Below are 20,466 nucleotides of genomic sequence, written 5' to 3'. Positions count from 1 at the left end.
GTTGGTGTGAAATGCAATCAAACTTTTTATAAGATTTAACTTGGAATACTTGAGTAGTTATTTTCATGAAGATAAAGTACAATATAATGTCATATTGAGATCATATCACTGTAATAATTCATTCAAGCATGTCATTGGTCAATTGGTGTTTTTGGTTTTACAATTAGCAATTTACTTGTTCGATTATTTTGTAAGGTATTTATGTTTAAAACACTTAACCCATGAACGCCATAAATAAAAATCTTGAATCTTGAATCCCTATTTCCCTCCGTCGCTCCTGCCTAGTGCCTGCTACAGGTGGAAAGTCTCATTCCCTTATCATTACTGCCAGTCTAATTTTTCAGATTGTTTATTTGGAAATTAAATCTGTTAAAACGACGGAGAAAGGTCGCTCTCAAGAGAGTGTAGTTCGTTCAATCAGGTGCCGGCGACGCGGCTCAGTCCTCCGGCTTCACTGCTGAACTGAACTGAGGAACGAATCACTTCCTCAAGTGATTCGGTTCCGTATGTTCCCTTAAAAGATTTGTTCTTTCGAATGATTCGTTCGCGAGCGACACAACACTACTGTGCAGCAGAACTGCGTATTTATCTCGCTTTATCCGAGCCCGACAACAAAGTAAGTTTTAAATGCTAAATATCACGGACTGTTGACGCCATTTACAGAAAAGGTCCAGTATATATATATATATTTTTTAAATAGATTGATTGTGCATCATTACGTGAACTTAATTTTTGGATGAAAGGCCTGCTGCAGGGCGGCTAGAGACGAGGCGTCCGCTCTTTCGCTCGCGTGTTGCTGCTTAATTTTGTCGGAGTAAACGCTGCATTTCTACATACTGGCCTTTACAGCGGATAAAGGCAAAATACAATCACTGAGATTTATGTGTAATCTTGCCCCAAACGTGAAAGTAGCGACGCGTACGTTTTCGTTGCTTTAATCTCTCCCGATCAGATAAACAAATCTCGCCGAATCTCGCGAGGAAACCAAATCTAGCAGCAAGCCAGAAAACACGACTCCAGATCACTGAGAATATGGCACCGAAGGCTACTCTTCAAACACCGTCTTAAATCCTGCATTAGGTGGAGAATGGCCATCTTTTAAAGGAAGTAAAAATCGTTTTGAAGCCTTGTTTGCGGAGTCCAAATGTCGTGGTGCACAAGTATGATTTTTTTTTTTATTGCATTTGCACTTGGCAGCTGTAGGTGATCATTGAGGCTTTTATTTATGATATTTAGGCATTATAGTCTGAATTTCCTTGTGTCGAATAGATTAACGTTGTAATGTTCAGTGGGTCTCCTTTTTGCCGTCCTGCCATAAAGGAATTGTATTCACTAGGTATGCAGTGGTATCTGGCACCACACCATCACCAGCAGGTCCTGTAAGTTGTGGTGTGTTGCTTTCATGGATCAGTCGTGTTTGTCCAGTTCATCCAGAGCTGGAGAATTTTGAGGCCAAGTCAGAACCTCTGAACGTTCTTGAACGATATTTGTAGTTGGAGTGATCCGCACCTGTACGCAGGATCCAGGGTTTGCTGGCACTGGAATATTGCCTCCATTGGCTGCAGTACTTTCAGCTACTACATTTTTAATTTATTTTTTTCCGCTCCTCTGTTCAGATCAGGCAACACAGGCCGATGTTCTCTTCCCACTTACAGCAGTGAGCCTTGGCTGCCCATGACCCAGTTCAGGGATTTTCTTTGACTGCATTGGCTAGATCCTGGCCATACCTGGAACGTCCCACAAGATCTGCAGAACTGGATCTGAACTTGGTCCTTGTCAAAGTCCCTCACATACACATATGCTTATTTTTGCTTTTAATATGATCAACATTACTCACATCACTGGTCATTATGTTATGGCTGATCAGAGTACAATGCAAATAAAGTGGACAGATCCCTGTTGAAATGTCAGTTTGTAGAATAAAGAGAGCACGATAAATAATATCAAACCTTTTCCCACTTTTAATATAAACGGGACAGTTCTGGCCTAGCAGGGAAACGGACCCATTATCAGAAGGTTGCCGGTTTCAATCCCGAGCCGCCAAAGCACCACTGAGCAAGGCACCATCCCCACACACTGCTCCCTGGGCGCCTGTCATGGCTGCCCACTGCTCACCGAGGGTGATGGTTAAAAAGCAGAGGAGACATTTTGTTGAGTTGCTGCGCTGTGCCGCAGTGTTTCACAATTACAATCACTTCACTTTCACTATAACCTAGTTCTACTGATTAAATATTTACTAATTTCCCACTTTAAGGGACTAGTAAAGGATTATTTTACCTTATAAACAAGGAAAGGTGTGAGGAGGGAGCCTTTAAATTAATGCTTTGTTGAAGCACCTTTTGATTCAGTTACAGCATTAAACTTTTTTAGGTAGGAGACTGTCAGTATGGCGAGGGAATTGACAAGGCAACATTTGTTCCAATTCTGTCTGATTGGGAGGACATTTCTTGTGCACAGGTCACCCTACAGATTTTCTGTTGGACGTCAGCCTGGGTTCTGGCCAGGCTATTCAAAAATACTTTTCTGATGAAGCCATTCCTTTGTTGATGTGGAAGTGCGATTGGGGTCAGTGTCATGTTGAGTGGTGGAGTTCCACCTCCTTCTCCTCCTCTTTAGCTTTCTAGCAGACAAGGGCCACATGTTACTGGATTTTGGAACTGTTCACAATTCCCTCCACTTTGACAAAAGCCCCAGTTTCATCTGAAGCAGAATACCTCCACCACAATGCTTCACCATGGTATGGTGCTCTTTTGGTGGTGCAAAGCTTTTTTTTTTTTTCTTTTTTTTTCTTTGCATTTTGTAAAGCTCCAAAAAAAAAAAAAAAAGCTCAGCCTTGGTCTCATAAGACCATAACACATCTTTCCATGTGTCTTTTAGAGACATTACCCTATAGTCCAAGGCAGTGGTGGCCTAGCGGTTAAGGAAGCGGCCCCGTAATCAGAAGGTTGCCGGTTTGAATCTCGATCCGCCAAGGTGCCACTGAGGTGCCTCTGAGCAAAAGCACCGTCCCCACACACTGCTCCCCGGGTGCCTGTCATGGCTGCCCACTGCTCACTCAGGGTGATGGGCTAAATGCAGAGGACAAATTTCACTGTACACCATGTGCTGTGTTGCTGTATATCACAAGTGACACTCACTTCATTTTAAAAATATGGAGAATATAGGACATCCGGTTCTTGACAACGTCGCTGTTGTCCTGGGTATTCCACACTTTTTGTGACGTTCGCTGTGTTCCATGATGTATCACCCCTCTTTCGACTGATACCGTTCAAAAACATATAATCTTGCTGTGTACCATGGCTTTTGCTCCAGCAGTAAATGTGAGAAAATTCCAGTTTAACTTAACTTTGGGTTAATTAGTGTTAACAGCAAATCTATTTTATGTTTTTTATTGTACACGTTATGGCACATCAAAGGTGGGAAAGGTTTTGAAATGACTTATTTTTTGTCATCTTAAAAACCTGCCATGTTCACAGGGGTGTGTACACTTTATATCAAGTCTATATTTTCAAGTCATCTTTATTGTCATCTCACTGTATACAAGAGATTGCGAAGGTTCTGGGATTTAAGCACAGAAATACATGCAAGGGCAAATGGAAATAACACACGACACCAAAACATGACACATGCACAGACCCATAATATAGACAACTAGACGAACCAGGCGGCCGAGGCAGCAATATGATAATATATCAGCGTATGCATGTATTTAGTATATGTAGTGTACGTATTATATGATGTTACTATATTTACTAATTTTAGATGTGGCTTCATCATTCTTTAAGATCCATGTTTCTGACCGTTTCTGTCCATTTTCTCTGTATTTTCAGCCTTGTGTACTTGCTTTGGCCAATTTGCCAAACTCGAGTATTTCTTGCATTGTTGGATGTTCAGATTGCAGTGATTCTTCAAGTTTTTCTCCTTTCCAATTGTTCCTTCATTTTAGTCCTTTTACCTGGACTCTTTCGTACGTTTTCTAGCTGTAATTTTCTGTTTGAATACTGCGTGTACTCTTTAGGTATGTGATTTTAACACTTGTCCATGTTTTTAAACTGAACTTGCCTTCTACACTGTTTTAGTGAATTTTACCTTCTACAATTTCCATGAAGTTCTTGCTTTTTATGTTGTGTGGTTTTAGTTTTTAACAGGGTTTTCTTTCCTTTCAAATTCCAGATAAGGATGGACCTGTTAAAATTTTAACTTTTATATGCTATTTTCCCGTGTATTTGCATGGTATACCTTTTATTGAAGGCAAGCTAGGAATCATTGCTTCATTGTTTTTCTGCAGAATTATTTCACTTTGCCACAGAAGAGGGACTCTCCTTTTGGCTTTTGAACTTCCATCTACGGATCTTGTGTTTTGGCAACTTTGATCTGCGGCTTCCTGGTCTGTCGCCACTTAGTGGTCCCAGAAGATGTCAGGCGACAGTGCTGAGAAGGGCTTTGCAGTAGGACGTGGGCTCCTTGCTGCAGCAGAAACCTTGAATTTCAACATGGGTGACTCGAGCGCAGACAGCCTCTTCGGCTCTTCTCCCTCAATGAGTGGCATGGCTAGAGGCCCAGGAATGGGGCAAGCAGACCACGACCCCCAGATTCCACGTCGGGTTGGCAGTCATCTTAGCAATACCTTGAAACTCTTTGCTAGTCTTGGGCTATCGCCCTCTGATCTTGATGTGCTGGCCCAGATACCTGAAGAGAATATCAGCGTTGACACTTTACCAGATCTTATCATGCAGCTTAAGAACAACCGGAAGGTGGAGGCTAGCCAACGCATGGCTGGCAACCGATCTGGAGCCTCCTTTCGTGACGGTGTGGAGAACTGGGGCGATATGCATGGAGGACAGCACAGCACATCTATGAGCCAGGCATCCGGTCGTGGTTCTGGAGGCGACTTTGGTTACAGATCCATGCAAGATGTTCCAAGTCGAAGTTACGGCCAGATAGATTATGACAACCATGGCAGCGGTGGCGGTCGAGACCGGTCATTTTCTGACCTTTCCCACGACACTTACCATGGGCTTAGCATGGGATCATCTTCATCAGCAGACAGTATGTTCACGCAGAGAAGAACAGGCTCACCCTCCCAGAGCAAATTGCAGGACTACTTTGGACTTATGCCCTACATGTTTCCACACGTGTGCTCCCTTTGTGATTTTGATGTTCACTCTGCCATGGTGAGTAGCCTTCTTTGCCTTTTCTGCACAAACCTTCACACAATGTCCTGGCCGTGTAGCGCTCTATTAAATCTTTCCTATCAATTATTCTTCACTTGAAAGACAACCCTAAGTTTCTAAGAACAATTTTCTACCTTGCACATTTTGCATCATGAAAGTTGTACGTTTCCCCTGCAAACCGACTTAAGTCCTGTGTGGGCAGTGTTCATTGTGCAGAGGGAATTAAATCATTTTGACCTTTTTTTTTTTTTTTTTTTTTTTTTTTTTTGGGTGCTGCTCTCCCACTCTTCTCTATTCTTCTGGAACAATTTAGGAACAATTCTGCTTACTAAGATGCTGCATGATTTTGTCTTCTGAACAAATGAAGGACGATCACACTGTAAGGGGTCGAAATCACAAGTCACAAATTGTGCCAGTTCGTCAGTACCCAATCATTTATTGGGCATACCTTGAATATTCTACTCACAAGTGGATTTCTTTGTACAGCTATACAGAAATTGCAGCATTAAACCCCAGTTGCCGTCCTTGTCCGTGCCCATGCCCTGTAACTCTTTAATTTGGTGGTGTTCCACAACATTAATACATTTTACTTGCAAAACCACATTCACAAAGATTTTTTTTTTTTCACACATGTAGTGTACATGCAAATATTCTGTTGTAATGGAATAAAGCTGCACATTCCCCATTGCAATCATTCCATCTATCTGTTGACAATGTGTACACGCAGAGATTAATTGTTTAAATAGATCAAATCTTTTTTTCTTTTCTCGGTTTTGATGCAAAAGAAGATCATATGTTCTCCAGCTTTCCATTACATTACCATGACAGTCAAACAAAGATTTGGCACTACATAGCTCTTCTGACATTGCAGTTCCCTATTCCAAAAGACAAAAAGTCTTCTCCCGCCCTTCGTTATTTGAGTTACTTGGGTGTTCTGGCTCGTCACCCAACCTCTTTAACGCCTGAGGTCTTCATATTTTCCATTTCTCAAGCAGGTATTTAAGTTTGCTCCCACTTTTTGGCAGAGCAGCAATAGTCCCAAAGTATTTAAATATTCTCAAAACTGCCATACTGTAGGTGAGGAATGATCAGGTCCTAGGCAAAAAGATTTCCCCTTCATGCATGTCTGCCAGGCATAATAAAACCTTTTATTAAGCACTTTGTGTTATGAAGCTGTTATTTCCAGACAGTACAGGTGCAATATGAAAATGTTATTCATTACCCATGTTTTCATCTGTGATTTTAAAAGGCACCCAACATATCACCATCTCCTATTAAAATCCAAGAGACTAATCAGATCAACGTTTCTTTATCTTGATCACAAATTCACCTTCAGTTGTCTATATTATCAGCATTTTATGAGCAAAATGTTCTTTTCTACAGGAGTGGACTCAACACACTAATGGACTATGTCACTCAGAAAAACGAAGACTCCTCTTGGAAATGTAAGTAGATAGCTTTTTATTTCTTTATATACGCTCAGACATATTTACATTTCTGGCATTTATCAGACGCCCTTATCCAGAGCGACTTACAATCGGTAGTCCCCCTCCCTCAGGGTTAAGTGTCTTGCTCAGGGATACAATGGTAGTGGGGTTTGAACCTGGATCTTTCTAGCCACTGCAGGACCATAGACGGGCTGGGGGAACTCGTATTAATGTTAAATAATAGGGATGCACCGATATCATGCATTGGTGGTTCAGTGGTAGAATTCTGGCCTGCCACGTGGGAGGCCTGGGTTCGATTCCCGGCCAATGCAGCTCTGCTGTTTTGGGGCAGTGGTGGCCTAGCGGTTAAGGAAGCGGCCCCCGTAATCAGAAGGTTGACTGTTTGAATCCCGATCTGGCAAGGTGCCACCGAGCAAAGCACCGTCCCCACACACTGCTCCCTGGGTGCCTGTCATGGCTGCCCACTGCTCAGTCAGGGTGATTGGTTAAATGCAGAGGACAAATTTCACTGTGTGCACCGTGTGCTGTGCTGCTGTGTATCACATGTGACAATCACTTCGCTTTTTTTTGGAAAATGAGTACTCGCCGATACCGAGTACTTAATTTTCTACCTCCGAGAGTGGCTGGTCACTCCATGCAATGTACTCGATAATTTTCTGTGTTATTTTCACAGTACGCTATTGTCTCTGGACATTTTCTATTGTCTTGCAAGAGTTTGCTGCAGCGTGGGTTGTGTTGGTTTAGAAGCGTGGGTAAGCTCTTTGTACTCGTTTTAGGTGCTTGATTAAATCACTTGTGTTAAATGCGCTACCTTTTGAACCTCCTCTGGACTATTTCGCTGAGCACAATTTGCAGTCCGCCTTTGATTTGTCGTCTTCATTCAATTTGAAATGGCTGACACGTCTCGCCTCGCCTTCTACCCACTCTGAGCTGGGGGCGGGCACTCGGCGCCTGTGATTAACCCATTACACATCGCTCAAACAGACATTTCTCAGACCGTGGTATCGGGGGACTTTTAACGAGTACTTTAGAAAATGTGGTATCGAGGCCAGTACCAGGTATCTGTATCGGTGCATCCCTATTAAATATTCACGATGGGGGACCTTTTAATACATTACCAAACACAAGGCCCTCATTCAGGCACCAAACGTGAACACATAAAACACAGGGTAAAATAACGAATGATTATTCGTTATACAGCAAGCAAGCATTTATACAGATCACAGATGCACACAATCAGAAGCACAAGCCAGAGAACATAAAGCTGTGGTCTGGAAATGGGGAACCAGAGGATCGTGACCCTTTTAAATTCTTTATATTGGTTTCACTTTATGCAAGGGCCAAGTGTAGCATTCATACAATGATTTAGAGGAAATGTCTTATTGAGATATATCTTAAAAATATTGAGATTATTATTTTTAGGTCATATTGCCCAGCCCTACACATACCCACTGAAAAGGATTTTCTGGATTGTGAAAAATCATTTGGAATTGGACTGACTGTTTTTCCTGAACTATAGGTATCCCGACTGGGACCCACAGATTTCCTCAAGCCAACGGTAGGCACTGATCTTTTTGTGTGATTTTACTGTAATAGAATAATCTCTACATCTTTTTGAGGGTATGAATGTCAAATACAGCAGGGGGCATATGCCTACGTTCAACTTTTTTTTTTTTTTTTTTTAATTGAATTTGTCCTTAATGTTTCAGTTCTGGGGCTCTGTCCCAGGGCTCAACTAACCGGCGTGATGGGCTACTGGGAGATGGCCCTCAGGACAATCGAATGCAGAGAGGAGGGATGAGTTCCAGTTGGGGTAACGAGATGTTTGTGTGTCTATACTTTTCAGTTCTGTCTGAATCAAGAACTGCTGCATTTAGACACAGGCCACACTCGCCTGTAGTCGCTGTTGAGCAACAAGACCTGTTAAGAGTGTCATTAATTACCCATGCGGTCTCACTGGTGTCACTCACACATTCTACTCACTGACACAGCCGTATGATTTTTTTTCTTTTCTATTCAGGTTCCACCTCAGGCTTTTTAAGTAAGCCACAGCAACTTTCAGCAACACCCAAGGTGAATGTCTGAAGAGTGTAAAAAATGTGCACGATTTCAGTTTAATATTAACTGTGGATGGGGAATATAAATGTTTTTTAGATTTATTAAAGGTATTTGATTCCCCCTTCCAGATAAGAAGCAGAGTGGTGGTGATAAAATATGACCGGAAGCCCCTGTCATCAAACAGTCTCTTTGCTCTGGCAAAACCTTTTGGTACCATTTGTGAAAACCTTGTGCTAAAGAACAAGGTATGCAGAAACAGGATGAATATATTTCTTCCTTGTTATTCATTGGTCAATTATGTTCTTCCATCTTTTGAATAGATCATACAAGTTCATTTTTTATTTTTATTTTTTTCTTGCCTGTAGGCCTTCCTTGAACTGAGAACACACGAAGAGGCTCTCGCCATGGCTAATTTCTATCAGCGAAAGCCTGCCATTCTCCATGGAAAAGAGGTCCATGTGTATCTGTCAAAAGAGCTTTTAGTGATCGAGGTAAGACAAATGTAGGTTGCAGCTTGACTATTAGGTGTAGTTATACTTGTTTTTTTTTTTCATAGTTTATTTGTTTAGTGTCATCTAAGCTGCCTTCAGAATAAATATATGTTTTGGATATCATCTGTCATACATTTACCCTTTTTTACCAAAATAATCTCTCCCCAACACACAGAAAGTACACCAGAAAGATAGTCGGGGACAGGCCAGAGGCAAACGCAGCCAAGTGGTATTCTTCTCAAATCTACCAAGAGATGTTGACATCGCTAAAGATCTGCTCACTGCTGCTCAGCGATTTGGCATTGTAGAGAAACATCTGGTCTTCAAGAAGGAGGTACGGAGAATTTTCCAGAATCCCTAGTGTGCCTTCTGCCTTGTGAAAAGTGTAGACACTTTAAACAGTTTTATGTCACAGGCATTTATTCAAATGGGAAGTCCTGAGGATGCGGAGATGTTGGTGAAGTACCACACTATGAAGAATCCACTTAACATCAAAGGAAAAACTCTGCGCTTAAATATTTGCACCAAATACAAGACCTTGGTGTAAGGACCCCTGCATTTAAGGATTGTCACATGTTATGTATGATCGTGTGATTTAATGCTATTTACATAAAAAAAAAAAAAAAAAATTGTTTATTTATTTCAGAGTAAATCCTTTAATGGGTGGTCAGGACACCGGTAGAAGGGATGGCTCTAAAACCAACTACAAGGGCCACAAAGGAAAAGAGGGGCCGTCTAAAGATGTAGCAGATGAGGAAGAGGAGGTGGGTGCCCATGTGGTGGAGTCTTGGCAGGAGGAGCCTAGCGTCATGGAGGCAGATCAAAATGAGGAAGATGTGAAGGAAGAGCAAATGACGCTGACTACTGATTTAGAACATCCAGAACCAGAAGACAAAACTGATGAGCGAGAATGTGAAGAGACTGTTGCAGAAACAGAGGGTGGTGGTGATGAGGCCCAAGATGACGATCCCAGAACAGAGGAAGGTGGTGATGAGGCTGAGAATACAGCCCAACCTGAACTGTCAGAACCCACAGAAGCAGTCAAAGACGAAGAAGAAGAAGAAGAAACTGATCCTTCACCACAGACTGAGGGCGATAAGGGTCCAGAAGAGGATGCAGATGAGGAGGTAAATATAACTTCTAAATATCCAGTATGATCATGCTGCAACTGTGCCCATGTTCTTTGCCCTTACTGGTTTCATGACTCTTGTTAAATGCTTTATTGATCTGTTGGCAGTCTGGTGAACCTGACCTTCCAGAGAACATGGATGACTTTGTGACTCTTGATGAGCTGGCTGAGGTGGAAGAGTCAGACTCGGGCAGCAGAGCACAGGATTCCTCAGGTTAGTCCTATAAACTAAGTGCGTGCATTTTTATCTTCCTTGTGAATGTCACCTGGTCTTAACTTTCACCTAATATGATTTTCACTTTGTTCCTTTTGGCAGAGAGTTCAGAGAAGAGTGGGGTAGGAATTTTTCTTTGTTCTTTTGCGTTTGCAAAGTGCTTTCAGTTCAACAGACTGACTTTTTTTTTGTTTGTTTTTGGCTTCAACATTTGTAGGGATTGAGGGTTGTCAATGTAAGTGGATTTGAACGGGGACATGGATTTTTTGACAAGATCCTGTCTCTGGCCAAACCATTTGGAACAGTGGTCCGACACCTTTTGCTCAACGTTCGACCCGAGGTACGTCCCATGCAAAATTATAACAAGACGCAGTCCTCAGTTTCGGTCCATCATCCTCGTTTATGTTTCTTTCAGGCCTTTTTAGAATTGTCCAGTGAAGAAGAGGCAAAGAAAATGGTCAGTTTTTATAACAGCAATGTCACTCCGTCTATTTGTGGGAAACCCGTGAAGATCTTCCATTCGCATACATATGCAACTATACAGGTACGATTTGTACAAGGGACAGGGTTCCCACGGGTCAGGACATTTCAGTAAAGGCATGTCCAGACAGGGAATTTTAGGGAATTTGATTGTTTGGCTGCCAAGTCAGGGAATTATCAGGGATTTTTGTTAATAACATATAGTGCAGTAGCCTAAACCTGATTAGTATTTATGCATCTTTGTTCCCAGTGAGGGTTTTTATTCAAAACCTTTCCCCCTCTAAAAATGTTCAACATTCTTGAACGCAAAATCCTTGTGTGTCCTAGTGTAATTTTCAAAATATTTGGCTTGAAAATAAAGAATTTAAGGACTGATTACCCAAAGTGATGTCAGGGAAGGAGTTGAGGTTTTGGTTTGTTCCATTCAGCACGCCAAGCTGCCTGTATTCAACAACAATGACGTTTTGAATTCTAAAACCACTTTAAATGCCCCTTTCTGCTTGTGGCTAACCGTTTTGGACCGGAAATTGCACACATGCACAATGGTTAGGGTTAAGTCTATCAGTAGGAGTAGGATTAGGTTTAGGTTGTACCATGGTGGCTTTTGGAGTACACACGCGCAGTCCAAATTGGGTTACCGGTCCAAATCGGTTTTCCAGCGTACCAGCGTAGCTCTGAAAATAAATGAATAAATTAAAATTCAGGTCTGACCGTATATCTTAAGAGGTGCAATCAGAGGCCAATCAGAGATAGGGAAGGGGGTGGGTCTTTGGTCTTGGCCAAACAGATACAGATGCAGCAGTCGCTCCACCTGCGAATGTGTTTTGTGTTTCCCATACTGGCAACACAAACTGTGAGTTATGCACAGCACGTTTATAAAGCCAGAGAAGACGCCAAAGATAGCGATAAGGTCATAAGGTATAAATGGCGCTGGGCTTGGATAGAGGAGTCGGGTCGTGTTGAAAAGCCCTTTGGAAGCTGGTGCCAAAAGCTCCAGTAACCAGGAGAAGGCTTCTGCACTCCATCTGCAAGGAAACTGTTCTATGGAACTGGCGGGAAACAGTTCTGACATGGCACAAATTAGACCGCAGTCCGAGCAACGCAACGCAGCTCACGTTGCTGGGTTCGGGTTCAGGTTCATGTGATCTGTCTTGTTACACACAGCAGGGTTTTAAAAATGCCTGTCTGAGAGGTTAAAGTTTTCATTCTATCATTTATTTAATAGCAAATAGTTTTGAATAAACTTTAGTGTTTTATCGTAGTTTTCCTAGTTTACCCTGGAGTATTAGAATTGCCACCTACTGACCCTTCTTGCTATGGCTGTAGTATTTCAACAAGTGGGCAGGTAAGGGACTAGTTAAAGGCAGGGATGGACTACTGAACAGGCACAGGGTCTCGAGAGCTCTGTTGCTCTACACATAGATGCTACTGAAAATACAGGCTAATACCGGGTTTGTTCATTTCATGTCTGAGTATTGTTCATTTATTTCCCCAAAATGTATCATTTAATTGGCTACTTAAAAAAATTCTCACATTGGAGCATACCTATGGACCTCACGACACAATAATTATACGGGAGGAGCTTTTTGGTCATGGAAAGTCATGGAAAAGTTAGGGAATTTTAAGTCTGACTTAAAGTGGGAACCCTAATAGGAAATCTTACCAACCACCCCCCCAAAAGATGGATTTTACATATTTTTTTTCCTCTCTCCTCACAGAGCAGAAGTGTTGTATATGTCAGTCGGTTTCCATATGATGCATCCGATTTCGATGTTTTAAAAATTGCTGAGCCTTTTGGGAAAATTAGACGTTATCTCTTGAACCGGAGTCGCAATGAGGTACGGACATCCACATGTTTGTGATCTAGTGGATACTATGACTGGATGAATTTCACTTTCTTAAACAATGTTGTTTCTATCATTCAGTGTTTCATTGAAATGGAAAGAGGCGAGGATGCAGAGAGAATGGCGGAGGCATACAAAACTACTCCAATGAAATTCCAAGGCAAATGGGTCACTGTGTATTTGAGCAGGAAGTACAAGCACCTGAGATATGGGTGAGTACCACTTACTTCAGTTTAGATCAACTTTTCATGTTAAGGGATGGTCATGAATATCAAAAGGGGGTGCAGTCTGGTGGTAACTGCATAGTTCTTGTTATCTTTTCTTAGACATAGACCACCATTTCCAAAAGCAGAGGAGAAGAAAACACCCAAGAGGGATCGAACTGAAATAGAAGAGACTGCAACGAGTCTTTCACCCACCAAATGCATCATGGATGAGGGACCTCCAGTCAAGAAAATCAAGGAGGAGAAGAATGCAGAGCAGACCGGCCTTGTGGACACAGTGCAAGATAAAGAGGCTGATGTGCCTACAATCAATCATGAGGTGAAATATGGGGACTGATCAAACTTTTCCTCTCTTTGCCCACATACATAAAAGATATAGTGTGGAGCAAAAAATGCTGCCCTTTAGTATATTTGTGTAATTGATTTATTGATTCAATTTACAACAAAGACTAACCAAGCAAAGAAGAATTTTAAACAATAATCACACATCCTCAAGTACCAGTATCATAAATTATTCATCTATATAATTCAACTCATTTTCCTTCCAATATGGTGTCTCGGGCAAGGGATTTATAAGCAGTCCGTTTGATCCATTTCCCCTCAAAGTCCGATTGTTGAAGCCTTACAAAATGTGTGAATCTTTGAAGATCAAACATCTCCTTTATTGTTTTATCAGTGTCATTTTCAAGTTTTGTCTTCAAAGCTAATAAAGACATCACAGCACACCACCCAGTTTCTAGGTGTGGGCAAATTTTTAAGCTCTGGGGCCACATTCAGTTTATTAGACGGGCCGGGCCAGCACCGGCACGTGGTGGAACACCAGGCATTACTGGATGGGTTCAAAGGAATGCAGTGAAAATTATGACTATTTTCTATTCTTCAAAGTTCTGTACAAATGTTCAGCAGGCCATATTAAAAAGACCATCGGAACGTATGTGGCCTGCGGGCCATAGTTTGCCCACCCCTGATCTAGAGTGACTCTATTGCCTCTAGTGTTGCCTCTAGTGTTGCCTCTAGTGTTGCTTAGTGGTATTACAAGATATGCAAACCTCAGTTAAATAACTGAAACATGGTTCATAGACTAGAGCTGGGCAATACGATTGAACCATTTTTAAAATTCAAATATTCCTTTGCTCTGTGCATGAAAATCAATGTGAACCAAAAGACGGCAATTCATTTTGCCAATCAATTGGGGGGGGGGTCTGAAATCCAATGTAGGTTTTCGTTTGTCTTTGACATGGTCAGAACAGTAATCTTTTCATGCCTACAGTAACATTACTAATAACATTACTTTGCAAATCATACGAAAAACTGTTATTCTTTTGCTACATATTCAGCAGAACAAAAATGGTGAGGAACCTGCAGACAGCAAAGCCACTTCCAGTGAAGAAAAGACATCCGAGGTCATTTCTCTTGGTACGCACGAACCTAACGTCCCTGTGGGTAAGTCCTGCGCAGTATTAATAGGGATGTATATTTTCAGAATTACCTTGAATTTCATGATTCATCTCTGGATTCTCAGGTACTGAATTTGTGAAGGCGGGATACTACTGCAGGGTCTGCTTTCTCTTCTACTCTAACGAACACACTGCCAAGGTGGTTCACTGCAGCAGCAAAGCTCATTTTGAAAAACTCAAGGTATGTTAAGCGGCATATGCTGGTGGTTTTGAGAAGAGTAGTACAAAAATGTTATAATACTAGTAGTGCTGCACGATTAATCTAATCGCAATCATTATCGCGATGTCAGTCTGCGCGATTACATGAACGCAAAAAGCTGCGATTTAAATGATTAGTACATGGATTGGATCGGCAACATATCAAGCTAGCGAAGCTATGCATTCTTGTGTTCAAGTCAGCCTCCAAACAACGTTTTGGCTAAACGTAGGCATTAACTATTTAGACTGTTCTTAGCTGTTTAGTTAACGTTTCTCAAACTTTGAAGGTTTCCTAAAGAAATTCACCTCAGTTTACAAATCTTAACTTTAGCTAAGCTAGCAAAGCTATGCATCCCTGTGTTCAAGTCAGCCTCCAAACAACGTTTTGGTTAAACGTAAGAACTATAATACGGGATTTTATAATGGCCAAATATAATCAAAACAGTTGTTTAGCCTTACCAGGGTTTGTCGTTCGACAGTAATGTAAAGAGTTTTTTGTGATTATTTAATTTTGTAGAATATTGTATGAAAGCACTGGGCATTTCAAGTTGTTATAAGTAGTTTGTATGTTTCACTTTGAAATTAAACATTTCACTATTAGTAATTTGTATGCGACTTTTCATTGATATACAAGCAAGTGTCCTTTATCATATCGCAATCACATATCGCAATATTGATCTCAATATGTTTTTTCCCTCAAATCGTGCAGCCCTAAATACTAGTATTAAATAATAATGTTTAAGGGCAATTTTGTCTTATCGGTCAAATTGGAGAAAAACAGCTGATAGAAGCCTGGAAAAGTCATGGAATTCGGAAAAAAAAGAGCATTTTCCAGGCCTTGAAAAGTTTGGAATATGAAATGAACATATACGGTTATGGAAAAGTTATTGAAATCTGACACTTGAAAGTGAAGTGATTGTGTTGGGACAGTAATTTGCTCAGTGGCTCCTTGGCAGATCAACCTTCTGATTATAGTGTATTGGTGTATAATGTGAAGTACATAGTTCCAGTAAGACTGCACAAGAAACATTTTTTTTCTACGTTTACAACTACAACGTTTAAAACTAGCACAGGCTTATAGTATCTTTGCTTTCTTTACGTAGTGAACCACGTCACATGGTGCTGCACGAGTTGCTTCCATATTTCAGAACTTTCTCCTTTTAGAAGTCCTGTAAATTACTGCTGTTGATCTATGCTGGAACCTGAACCAGCGAAACACTGTTGTTTTAAGTTAAACTTTTCAGGGTTGTAATAATTTCAGTTTAACAATTTTCTTGTTTTTTGCCCACATTTGCACAGAAATGTCAGAGAACATATGGTCATGACAAATTTGTTTTGGAGTAATTTGAAAGTCATGGAAATTCTTTTGTAAAAATGTGTAAGATGTATGTGTTGAAGTATATTCTATCTCAAACCAATCACCCAAAAATCTATTAAATCTTTTTTTTTTTTTTTTTTTTTTTTCTTTTCTAGAAACACCTGGAGAAGGAGAAGGCAAAAGCGCGTCTTAATGATGGCTCTAACTAACCTTTAGATAGCCAATCTTTGTTTTCAATGAATGTTCCTTTATGACTTCCTTGGTTTATTTGGGATGGTTTTATTTTGTCTGTTTTTTCTCTTTTTCCATTTATAATTTTAGATTTCCTGTGTAGACAAACCTAATGCATTTTCCAGTATATAACCAGTATTGTTGTACTTTTTGCATTGTTCAGGACTGTCAGAACTGCAGTCTAATATATGCAACCAGTTGCCATTTCAACAAGATAATCAGTTTTTTGCTTCATCTTATAGCTGGTTTGTTTATTATTCTACTAAATACTTATGAGGTTTTTTTTTTTTTTTTTTAAAACACTGTTGCTGTATGTTCAAATGGATTTGGGCAAAGCATGATTTGAAATCTGTCATTAAATCACTGGTTTCCAGATTGAGTCCAACTTTCTTCAGACCAATTAAGGGTTCTTCTATGTGCTATACACACTACCAGTCAAAAGTTTGAATGCACAAAATGGAGCCATTTTGAAAAAAAATGCACAAATCCAATGCAAGAAACATATAGTATTTTTTTCCCAGTCTCCTCTTTTTACCTTCATAGCTGCTTTGTTCACTATTATCATCAAAAGGCGCATAAGGAGGTGCTCTTTAACATGAGCGAATGATAAAGTGTCCTTCAGGACTGTTGGAAACTTAAAGTGGTGGAGAGAAGCCAAGGGTCTGAAATGCTGCTGTCACAGCAGAAGCTCCCAATGTTTGACGTTTTGCCTTGTTTGATGTTTGTTTGATACGTGACCTCTCGTGTATCATTTTATAGTCCTGCATCTTCAGTTTTGTTCTATATATTCTATATTGGTAGTGCACATTAGTTTATATGTTGTGTATTTATGTTGCCAGCTGTTTTAACAGCATTGTGCTGGACCATGTACACGGGCAGTTCAGTTTTTTTAAATGATCAGTTAAATTCAAGCCTGCCTATCTCTGCAATTAAAATGAATGAATCACAAAACATATTTAACATTCACATACATTTACATTTAAGGCATTTGACAGACGCCCTTATTCAGAGCGACTTTCAACTTGCTTCCATGTTACCATCAATGAAGTGATCAAGTCTGTTTCATTAGGACCCCCAACTATGAATACAATCCTTATTTTCACTCTGTTGTTGTTTCTATACATAAGTCAGACAATAAGAACATTACAAGTTAATTTAAATATTCTCTGAAGAGGAAGGTCTTGAGCTGTCGTTTGAAAGTGCTCAGTGACTGAGTTGTTCTGACCACCAGGGGAAGTTCATTCCACCACCGATGGGCCAAGACAGAGAAGAGTCTAGATGAATGTCTTCAGGGACCAGGCGAGCAGTACAGGAGGCTCGGAGTATACGAGGTGCAGTGTGAGGTGTAATAAGGGCTGTGAGGTAGGATGGTGCTACTCCATGTTTGGCTTTGTAGGCCAGCATCAGTATTTTGAATCTGATTCGTGCAGCTACTGGGAGCCAGTGGGAACGTAGCAGAGGGGCGGTGTGGGAGAATTTGGGAAGGTTGAAGATTTATATTTATGGCATTTATCAGACGCTCTTATCCAGAGAGTCTTACAATCAGTAGTTACAGGGACAGTCTCCCCCTGGAGCAACTTAGGGTTAAGTGTCTTGCTCAGGGACACAATGGTAGTAAGTGGGATTTGGACCCGTGACTCCGTAGTCTTCTGGTTCTGCATTTTGAATTAGTTGTAGAGGTCGGATGGCACATAGAGGTAGACCAGCTAGAAGGGAGTTACTGTAATCCAGGCATGAAATAAGTATGATTCCGATTCTGCCAATTACCTGTATACGACACGCACATTTATCACCTTTAAGACGCTCTGGACTCATTAGGCGCTCTGCCCACTTCCCGCTGCCGGGAGTTTCCTTCTGTCTGTAAACATACGAGCCATCGTCTTCATTCTTAATCCGAGGTAAACTGTCTTTTTATGTGATGTTGTATTTAAAGTAGTGATGGTGAGATGAAGCCTCATGAGGCATTGCACCACTTCAGCCAAATGGTTCAAGGAAAGGTTCATTTCTTAATTTGCACACGACTGGCCAGGCGTATAACTGCAAACCCTGTATGACCAAATAATTGTTTTACATAAATGATCACATGTGTATAATAAAATACTGTTTGAGTGTTATCTGTGTGAATATTTTCACAAAATGGTAGTATTATATGATTGGCAAGTCGTGTATTGACATTGATGTACAGAACAGGTGATTTTTATCCATTTTTATTCAGAAATAAGAGTTTCCCAACAGTTTTTGGTTTTAAGTGATTCCTTTTCCGGCCTTTGAAAACACCCTTTCACATGGCACAGAAGATGCCGGTGCACAAAAACGCAAGTGCAAAATGATACAAATTGGGGTACAGTCTTTTTTGCCTCTTCCTGTACGCTCAGGGTTGTCCAGCCTGCTTATATTTGGCTCTGAAAGGTAGCGTTGGACCTCCACAGTGGCATTCTGTGTCTTCCGTGCCTCCATGATGCTGGTGTCTAAACGATGCCACAGTTCGCTACCTAAGAGGAAACCACAGATCATATTATTAAGTGTTCTAATAGGAATAATTGATCTCAAAATCTATAATAATATATTACCTCCAGTGACATCATGAGAGGTGGAAGCCTGGGGGATTTCCTCTCTGCTTTGTTTGGACTGTATAATGGTGGCACACTCGGAAGTCAGTCGCATTTTGCCTCAGTAGCTGAAAATCGTGGGTCCAGGAGTGTGGCCAGGGACATGATGCTCATGGACTGCAACATGGGCAGATTCTCCCCGAGTTGCCTGATGAGCTGGTGTCCCATTTCCAATGCAACTGCGGGTGCTGGCTTTGTTACTTCCTCCTGAAGGGTTTGCTCAAGCATTTTCCATCAGGGGGACAACTTTGGAGCAGACACATTTTCCTCTGCCGACAGTTGTACAGTGGCATCGTAGAAGGGAGAAGGCACCCTTCAACAATGTTGAACTCATCCGATGTTAAAAAGGGGATGTCATGTTGTAGCCCAGCTAATGCTGCTCCTGCTGGCTCCCTTAGCTCGACCAAACGTTGCAGCATCAAATATGTTCTGTTCCATCTGGTCTCCATTTCTTGCACTAGCTTCATTTTCTCCATCCCCAGATGAAGGTGCACTTGTGTAAGCTTCTCCTGTACAGATACAGATGAGTAGGCCATTAAATCACTGCTAGCGTTCTTATAAATTGGAATAAAGGGAAAGTGCATACCTTAGCGGTGGTGCTGCTTCTAAAGTAGCCAATCAGCTTCCTTCCTTTGGCCCGGATGCCAATAAGCACAGGGTGTTGTTCAAGAGCCTTCTTCACAATCAGATTAAGTGAGTGTCCAATGCAAGTATGATGCTCCAGCTTCAGCTCTCTCACACAGGCAACCATATTGGGAGCACCATCAGTGACCATACATGTCATCTTATTAGTGATTCCCCATTCACACGAGCTATATTTTCTGCAGTGTGTGATTGGGGGAATGCATGCACTCCCAACAGCACTGAAGTGAGCGTGTTTTTTTTGTCACCCACAAAATGGCATGTTACAGCCAGGTAGGCATCCATGTTGATGGATGTCCACATTAGACTAAGGCTAACAGCAGCCACCTTTTCCACTTTACACTTAGCCTTCTCCTTGGCTGACTCATACTCGGCCTCCACCAGGGCCTTCAGAGCCTAAAGGAAACAAATGCTGTATATGGTGCTGAATTGTGAGCCGTACAATAAAGTACTCATGTCTTCCATGCATGCACCCATACACACCTGCCTAGTAGGGAGAACATATTAGGGATCCAGTGTGGAAACAAATGTCCTGAATCCAATATCATCCACAGTACTGAAGGGCTGTGTATCCTTCACTATCATGGAGTCAAGGGCTTTATCCAGCTCTTGTTTCCTGGTGGCTGAGAATAAGTGTCTGTTAGTTGTCTTTTTGGACAAATTGTGCATTTGTAATATTGTAATTAGTTACCTTGAGTGGGAGAAGCATCAGTTTCCTCCTTATCCTCATGCAAGGCACGATAATGCCTTAGCATGGATGAGGTGTTGTTATTGTACCCCAACTCATGGAACACAAGAAACACCTTTGAATAAAATAAGAAATGAAACAGTGAAAAATACAGTTCTTGAAAAGCAATAAAAAGTTAACCCTCATTCATAGTTGGTTTTAAAGTTTTGTTGTTTAAAGGGTGGAACATGCTTGATAGGAATATTTTTATAATTTAGTCAT

The 20,466-nt window shown here is 41.2% G+C and overlaps 1 protein-coding gene, 1 long non-coding RNA gene and 1 other non-coding gene across 4 annotated transcripts; 2 read left to right on the top strand and 1 right to left on the bottom strand.

The window, feature by feature from the left end:
- The first annotated feature begins 537 nt into the window (after positions 1 to 537).
- Positions 538 to 16,639, top strand: LOC114768471 (matrin-3-like). 2 transcript variants are annotated; one of them, XM_028960786.1, is made up of 21 exons: positions 538 to 616; positions 4,289 to 5,174; positions 6,558 to 6,619; positions 8,142 to 8,180; positions 8,332 to 8,435; positions 8,643 to 8,695; positions 8,809 to 8,925; positions 9,046 to 9,171; positions 9,347 to 9,505; positions 9,587 to 9,714; positions 9,818 to 10,298; positions 10,409 to 10,514; positions 10,617 to 10,636; positions 10,732 to 10,854; positions 10,930 to 11,058; positions 12,713 to 12,832; positions 12,920 to 13,050; positions 13,165 to 13,381; positions 14,403 to 14,505; positions 14,585 to 14,700; positions 16,191 to 16,639. In XM_028960786.1, exons 2-21 carry the CDS (start codon positions 4,416 to 4,418, stop codon positions 16,242 to 16,244), a joined length of 3,147 nt encoding a protein of 1,048 aa, XP_028816619.1. In that variant the 5' UTR covers positions 538 to 616; positions 4,289 to 4,415; the 3' UTR covers positions 16,245 to 16,639. The 2 variants fall into 2 exon arrangements, with proteins under 2 accessions (XP_028816619.1, XP_028816618.1); XM_028960785.1 differs by having other exon boundaries at positions 14,400 to 14,505.
- On the top strand, positions 6,863 to 6,933 carry trnag-gcc (transfer RNA glycine (anticodon GCC)). The gene has a single exon. It is a non-coding gene; the product is annotated as a tRNA-Gly (tRNA).
- Positions 16,640 to 18,610: 1,971 nt separating the features above from the next.
- LOC114768258 (uncharacterized) lies at positions 18,611 to 19,904 on the bottom strand. The gene is made up of 3 exons (XR_003743031.1): positions 19,462 to 19,904; positions 18,837 to 19,384; positions 18,611 to 18,758 (listed from the first exon to the last, which is right to left on the bottom strand). It is a non-coding gene; the product is annotated as an uncharacterized LOC114768258 (long non-coding RNA).
- Positions 19,905 to 20,466: the final 562 nt, after the last annotated feature.

Source organism: Denticeps clupeoides, chromosome 18 (genome assembly GCF_900700375.1).
Source record: "Denticeps clupeoides chromosome 18, fDenClu1.1, whole genome shotgun sequence".
NCBI lineage: Eukaryota > Metazoa > Chordata > Actinopteri > Clupeiformes > Denticipitidae > Denticeps > Denticeps clupeoides.
Note: the sequence above shows the minus strand (reverse complement) of the source record. Positions and strands in the feature narration are given on the sequence as shown.